This window comes from Eptatretus burgeri, chromosome 1 (assembly GCF_056783735.1).
Source record: "Eptatretus burgeri isolate ZD-2024b chromosome 1, Ebu_testis_v1, whole genome shotgun sequence".
In the NCBI taxonomy this organism is placed as follows: domain Eukaryota; kingdom Metazoa; phylum Chordata; class Myxini; order Myxiniformes; family Myxinidae; genus Eptatretus; species Eptatretus burgeri.
Genome location: NC_140961.1, coordinates 89872341 through 89880622, shown reverse-complemented (window position 1 = coordinate 89880622; position 8282 = coordinate 89872341). Strand labels below are relative to the sequence as shown.

The window sequence follows — 8282 nt, the reverse complement described above, 5'->3', positions numbered from 1 at the left end:
TGCGGTGGCCTCAGGGTGGCCCTACGCCATTTGGCTATATTTTACAGGTCGTAAGGTCGCCGTGGAATTATAACGCGGAGTTATAACTTTTTTTCATTTCTACGTTCACCGTAGCAATTCGACAAGCGGAAAAAAAAACTGGGAAAAAAAATTTAAAAAATTAACCCATTCGTTACCGTCCGTCTGGCCGCACGTTCGCCTTAGGGCCCCCTGTGGTCGCCTTGCGGGCACCTTGAGGCTACTTTGCATCTGCCTTGAAAATTATATGGCCGCCGCAGGAACGCCCTAAGGTCACCGTGCGACATCAAATCAAAGACCGTACGGCAACCCCACGTTTTCGGTCTCCACAATTTATAAATAAGCCGTGCAGCTCCCCGAAAAATAAAAACATATGTGACTGCTACATTGTGTGACCGTGGAAATACTGCGGCCACCGTATAATTGCTCGTGGCCGTAGATTTTGGAGACCCCACGACCGCCGTGGCAAATGTGACGTCGGCCTTAATAGAAGGATATTCAACATATCTATATATTATTTCTGTTTACGTCTGCATGTAATTTAACATATCTCCTCCAAAACTGCCAGACGGATTGTCGCCATTTTCGGCATGCGGGTGTTCTGTGGTCTAATGAACAGCATGGGCTATGTGAGATCGCGCCAGACAGACAGGTTTGGTAATTTTGGGCGATTTTCCAAGTTTTACATTTGTTTGCATGGCGACGTGTGACGTCACCGCTGAGAGGCGTAATTCCGTCATGACATCATCGGTCATTCGCTGACGTCATTACGTCTGTCGTCAACAGACCGTCACCGCCGAGAGGGGTAATGCCACTCCGAGAAAACAGCGTCTGCAATGTAAAACCCTCTTCTGCACATGATGACTACCTCAGCAGGTGAATTTGACACAAAAAATGTAAAAAGAAACATTGTATATGAAGTTGAGATTTATTTTTATCTATGTATTACTGCTCCTGTTCAGTCAAGGGCTAGGCCTATATCATGTTAAACTTTCCCCATCAGACACCAACCTTCCAGTCACACTGCAGAGGATGCAATTTCCAGTGAGACTCGCATACTCGATGACCATAAACAAATCCCAGGGCCAAACATTTGACAAACTCGGAATATACCTCCCAGACCGTGTAATCCCATGGCCAACTCATATATGTTGCATTTTCACGTGCAAGCGGTTACTCCTACATATCTATCAAAGTGGACAATAATTCCTCACAAGGACTATTCAGCAACAAGACACTCACCAAAAATGTCATCTACAGGGAGGTCCTTCAGAAAACTAAGGACAGGTAACCACAGTGCATCAATCCCTAATGACACCCTCCCCAGCTTCTCATAACATCAACTATTATGCCTCATCCACCTTTTGCCACCCATTCAACTCCGTGCAGAGCACGGGTATATGCTAGTTGTATTTATTTTAAATACAAACTGAGGGCTCGGCTTTATTTTGTAATTGTTAAAGATCCCCATGGTGTTCTTTGTGAGAGTGGGTGAGTTATCACAGGCAACATATAAAATTATTAATTGAATGGCATCTTGTGGATGATGTGGTCAGTTAGTGTTCGGCATTTTCCTCTGTGCCAATCCACCAAGATTAAGATGCGACCGGTGGATGGGGAGAAGGTGCAGAGGCACTTTTAACTTTTTCTCACGTGTTTGACCTGCCAACCAATACGGCACCCCAACACTGCATCATGGGTACTGAAAAACAAACTATTCAAGTAAAAAAGCAGTGAATCCATATGTGGATTTAAAAAGGGGGGAGGAATGCCCCCACCCACAAACAGTATTTCTTTCAGTAGATTTTCCCTCCACAAGCAGGCCAGATAAGTTATACTGTGTTTCTCACTGAAAGAGCGGATTTGGATCTTCACGAAAATCGAATCTCAAGTGTGTGTGTGTGTGTGTGTGTGTGTGTGTGTGTGTGTGTGTGTGTGTGTGTGTGTGTGTATGTGTGTGTGTGTGTGTGTGTGTGTGTGTGTGTGTGTGTGTGTGTGTGTGTGTGTGTGTGTGTGTGTGTGTGTGTGTGTGTGTGTGTATGTGTGTGATTTTAATCGCGATGTTTTATAATTTTAGAAGGAAATGGTGAATGAATAGCCAACCTCTAGGATTCAAAGACTGATGGATTCAGAATGGTAACATAGGCAACTAGTGAGAGGGAATAGTGAACCGCGTGGCTGTGTGGACATAATGACGTATGCACTAACGTCACGCTTTGATTTGAAGGATGTCCCATTGACAAATGTGGATTTGATGTTATGCGTGGACAAATCATCATTGGGGGTATTAGAATGAAATTTAGAATGACAGAAAAGAGGATCAAAAGATCGTTATTTTTTCAATGATGGCATTTTTAGTACATGAAGAGCGAAGTAAAGGTCTATGTTTTCTAAATGGGTCGATAAATATCTGTGTCGTAAAAACAAAATGTAACCACCAGAGCGAAGGTGTTAATAAGAAAACTTTATCCATTTGACACGAATGCATGCCAAGGTTTTGCATTTGCAGATGGAGTAAAAAGCCCTCCAGATGGTGGAACTTTGCTGTGGAGTGCCGGGGTGGGGCTAGACACATCCTCGTTTCTGATACAGGAGAGTCTGCAGTGAAGACATCACAAGAGAGCCATTAACTTTTTTTTTTGTATACCTTGTCGAGGCTCGTATGAGAGCTAACACACAACGCACAGCAAGAGGGGCATGAGACAAGAGGGGCATGAGACAAGAGGGGCGAGAGTGGGAAGGACAAAACAGTGGGACAAAAACAGTTTCAATTATGTTGCAATGTTTTGATAATTAGTGTAGTTGATGCACGATCGGGATGAGATGTGTAGTAAGAAGAGTTTACAATGTTGTGGACAACACCTATCCGAGGCAGAACAACAGGAGGTGTTAATTCTAGTTAAATCATATATTAGGAAATTTGAGATCCTAATGGCAAGATCAAGTCTCAGATTAAATTGAAGACTTGCTTACTTGTTGATGGAGGTACATGGCCAAACAGACTAAATATATAATGATGTAGAGATAGGAGATGCAATGACAAGATGTGAGATCATGATGTCGAGATCGGAGATATCATGACGTGGAGATAGGAGACTGGTCAAGCCAAGCTTAGAAATAAGGTGATTTACTGAAGGGATACTGACTGGTATCAAAGTGACCATCAATGTGGGCAAAAAAAAAAAATCGGGAGCATAGATTGTATTCTGAGGTCACGTAAGAGTTCGGTTCTGCTGTAACAGCAAAAGTAAAAGCAATTGGTGAGATAAATAGCACCAGAAGGTAGACAGGAACTTGCTGTGGGGATTTCTGGAATGGCTGGAGTTATTTGAAGCAAACAAGTGTTTTACAACAAGGGATGGAAGAAGTTTAAGGAAGGTATATATCACACACAGTGCGAGCTTTGCAATGGTTTGGGATATACTTGGGTTTAATTACCTTTCCAGTAAGTGTTTTTACAGATCACGATCTGTTCACTTTTTATAAAAATTAGGATAAAGATCAGAGATTGATGAAATGGAGCTTGACTCTATGGGAATTAAACTTGCGAGTTAAACATTGAAGGCAAAGCCAATGTGATTGCAAATATCTGACAGGATATGAATGATTCTGGAATTGTTCTTATTGTTACTTGGGGAGCAAGAATCTTGCATTGGTTGTTTGTTGCCTCGGAAAATGTATGGATAATTTGCCTGCTATTTGCATGAAGAAGATTGTTACCAAGATAATGGTCACACAAGTTTCATGTACCTCTCATAGACAGAGCAAAACGATGATTTTGATGACGTGTTCTGGAAGCTATGTAAAATAAAGATTGATAACTAATGTGGTGTTATTTTGACCTGATAATGATGATGATCAATAATATCTGTTAACTTTAAATAATAATTCATGTAGTTTATAGATGAAAGCAAAATAAGACGTATGATGGTGTAATGCCTGTTCGAGACTAAACTCATGAGATTTTTTTTATGACTAGAAAATATCGGAAACTTAGTCAACATACTGAAGGACTTTGGGATTAATTCGTTGTACTGTAGGCATGGGAAAATTTATATGACAAACGATAGATTGTGTTTGTATATTAAAAAAACAAAAACATTTAGTGCTTGACTCAATAAATATTCAAACTGATAGTTTTGCACACCAGCTGCTATTCTAAAGATAACATGCACACAAATTTAATGTCAGGATTTTAGTCATTCAATAAATCTAACATCATTTTTAGCTCGCCTGTTCGAAGAACAGATTGCTATAGCGATACCCCCGGCATGAGCATCAGCGTCAGCGTGAGCATGAAAATGTTAAACTTTTTGGTGCAAGTTATTGGCGCGCCTGTTCGAAGAACAGAGAGCTATAGCGATACTCCCGGCGTGAGCGTGAGCGTCGGCGTTAGCGTGAGCATGAAAATGTTAAAGTTTTTGGTGCAAGTTATTTAGAAGCTTGCCATTCATTTACTATGTGTAATAGGATGCTGATATTTGGCATGGAGGTTCCTTTCGGGTATATTATTGATGTAGTGAAGTTGAAATAAAAAAATAATTTCAAATGTTTTAAATTTTTGACCTGTTTTGAACTTAACATTTTTGTAGCAAATCAACGTTAAAGTTTTTGGTGCAAGTTATTTTTTAGAAGCTTGCCATTCATTTGATATGTGTACTCGGATGCTGATATTTGGCATAGAGGTTCCTTTGGGGTATACTATTGGTGTAGTGAAGTTGAAATTAACAAATGATTTTAAATTTATTTAAAGTTTCAACATAAGATGGTGTCAAAGCCACCCAATGCTCGCCTATTTAAACTAGACGCTTGTCATTCATTAAATATGTGTACTAGTTTACTGATTACAATATACAAATTCATATATTGCTTTAAAATTATTTGGATCAGACTTCACTGCAATGCTTTATTAAAAATATTATGAGACTAGTCTTTTAAAAACGATAAATGTATAAACAGGTGAGCATTGGGTGGCTTTGACACCAACTCTCTGGTTATTAAAAGTATATATGAACCTGTTATATGCCAAAATTAAGACAGAGAGTAAAATACCATGATTATAATTAAGGATAGGATTTTGGGTCTTGGTTAAAGGGAATTTTTTGGAACTGGAAGGCAACATTATTGCATTGGATATTTATTGGGCTGTTATTGCTTGTAATTATGATCGTATTCTTCAAATGCGCCATAACTGTATGACCTTCATTGTTCAATCACCGTTTTGAAAGAAAAGCCGCCACCACTACAATGTTTATTCAGACACCATTTCCTTATGAGAATCCCAATCCAGATAGGTAATTTAATTATCTGTGCAACATTGCAATTTAAGAAGTACATAGGCAATTGAAAAGGAACATGTTATATGACCACAGGCAAATGTTATCCCTGAGGCAGTCATCAGTCTTGCTGTCTTTTAGCATTGGTTTGCAATTTGTAAGAAATGAAACTTTCTGGCCCTTTCATATTGTACTCACTGTGTTGGAATTACTGATGGAATCTCTTCATGCATCAGCACATGGACAGCTTGCTACCATAGTATTGGAGTGTGCAATGCTGGTGACGTGCTCTGGGGTGGTGTGCGTTCTAGACTTTCTACGCTCTATACTCTTTCTACACTGGCCACTCTGCTCCTATATGCATCTGAATATACTGCATGTGATGGACTCTGGCAAAAGAACCTTGCACATAATGCCCAACTCGTCCACCTACTCTCATCCACTCGTTCACCATGGTGGAGCATGAGATTGTGGTGGGGGAAAGGAGACTCGGTGAGATTTATCTACCGAGTTTATCTACCGAGATTTATCTACCGAGATCTACCCTGCAAAGTGGCATTGTATTTCGGAAGGGAAATGCTTGTGGCCACCTCTTCGTCCTTGGTGGAGAAATGTCATGAGCTTTCTAAACGCCCAAGTTATTGTCATCAATTAATGACAAAAAAAAAACCAAAAAAACCCTGATCCTTATCATGAAATGTAACATTGTGGTGAGACAACACCGTCCTCTTTGGAGGTACTGTATGCACACAGGCATCATGAACCATAGGTAGGAGAAGATCGAGGCCCTGACACCCAGTACAACGCAGAGTACGCAAGCACCCATCTGGACCAGCGTCTCCATCCTTGTATCACTGTTCACCTCCTAGCAAATATGGATTGGCAAGTTGTGTGAAACTTTATTGGTGAAGTTTGATAAGGGAGGGCTGAGCTCGGTGGTCTGCACTTGGATGCTGATGTCCCGGGAATATAGTGTTCATTCAGGAATTGCCTCTGTGAACTTTTTAAATTCAAAAAATTGAAACTGATTGTGATGTTGTCTGAATGACAAAAAGGAAGGATTGTGGATGCAAATTTCTCCAAAATTAGCATAATTGGTTTAAGGGTGATAAAAAGATTTTAAAAATGTTGCTATTTCAACTTGATTGATAATTAACTTGAAAAAGTAAATGTTTTTAGCATATAGCACAATGTATTCTTATCACGCTTTTTGGGAAATGTATTTGAATACAAAATATATCTTACATCTATGTACTCAAACATATATCTTATCTAAGGGACATCTAAGGGACTCTCATATAAAACAATTACATTAGCATCTGAAAGTCTGGCTGGAGGCTTCAGTCTGGCTTCAAATGGAATGTTTTTAGGTAATGTGCCGATGTATCTTCAGACTTTTATAAACTTCAGATAGTAAAACATTCCCCAACCCTTTGAATTTGGGCTGACCTCTGACCTCTGGATAACCAATACGAAGGGGCCTTGTGTGATCTCTTCCAGCACCCAAAGGGCTGCAGTCTTGGTGCCATTCTGTCTCGAGGATGACCAGATATTATCTGCTGATCTTACCCACCCCCCCCCCTTACCCCTGCATATTATACAAGAACTCAAAAAATCCATGAACTACAGAATTAGCAGAAAAGTGTGTTGCTTGCTTATGTTATTGAATCTCCTCTGGTTCTCCATATGCATATATATTAAATGGTTCAAATGTACAAGAGGAATTGAGTATTCTTCGACACATTCCTACCTTGTTTGATTGTTTTTTTGAGATTTCATCCCTGTATGCATTTACATTTAAAAAAATGTTTACATATATATATATATATATATATATATATATATATATATATATATATATATATATATATATATGTATATATATATAGGCCTATATATATAGGCCTATATATATATATATATATATATATATATATATGTATATATATAGGCCTATATATATATAGGCCTATATATATATAGGCCTATATATATATAGGCCTATATATATATAGGCCTATATATATATAGGCCTATATATATATAGGCCTATATATATATAGGCCTATATATATATAGGCCTATATATATATATATATATATATATATATATATATATATATATATATATATATATATATATATATATATATATATATATAGGCCTATATATATATATATATATATATATATATATATATATATATATATATATATATATATATATATATATATATATATATATATATATATGTGCTTTTCCCGATCAGGAGACAAACAAGCTGTTTAGACACTTGTAAGGCCACCTTGTTATTTTATATCATGAAAGACACTTGTATTTTCATTGATTTCCAACCTTTAAAACCTTGAACTAAAATAATGGCTCAGACTTATGCAATGCAGAAAACAATGTTTTTGTATATGACTCACCTCTCCATTTCAGTGCTCCAAAGCACATCCTCCTTCCCATTCATGATGACTGGGTAATGCTGTTCTTTCCCCTGCCTGATGGAGTTTGATTTTGTTGTTATCGTTCGTACTTTGTTGAACTGCAGAAAGAAGAAACAATTTGTGATGACAATGTCATGTAATTTCCAGCATCACATATGATCATACCCTGAGGCCGAAGACCTCATCCAGCTAGCCATCATCTTCACAGTTATGAATTGGCAGGTGCCATGATTTCCAGACTTTCAATTATCTTGTTTTGTTTCACCATGGCTTTTGTGTGAAGTTGTTTGATGGCTTCTTGGGCCAAAAAATGGAAAATTATTGACAATAATTACAGCATATGTGATTAAGAAAAAAAATCTGCATGGAAAAACAAACTTTTGGACGAAAGAGACTGTCTGAAAGAGGCCTTTATTGCCAATTATTTGAGGTATTACAAATGAAAGAGCCCAAAGCAGGGGTTCCCAGAACTTTGCTCAAGAATAGCCACTTGAAGAGTTGGGCAATGGGTGATGAGCTTGAATGATATAATTATCC

General features: G+C 38.2%; 1 protein-coding gene across 9 annotated transcripts in view; it reads right to left on the bottom strand.

Moving 5' to 3' along the window:
* LOC147034931 (DNA (cytosine-5)-methyltransferase 3A-like) overlaps positions 1-8282 on the bottom strand; it is a 516888-nt gene that overhangs the window by 28224 nt on the left and 480382 nt on the right. For all 9 annotated transcript variants that reach the window (XM_085891359.1, XM_085891342.1, XM_085891335.1 and 6 more), the window contains one exon: positions 7725-7843. In XM_085891359.1, the coding sequence (XP_085747485.1) occupies positions 7725-7843 (119 nt within the window). The remainder of the gene's footprint in view (positions 1-7724; positions 7844-8282) is intronic.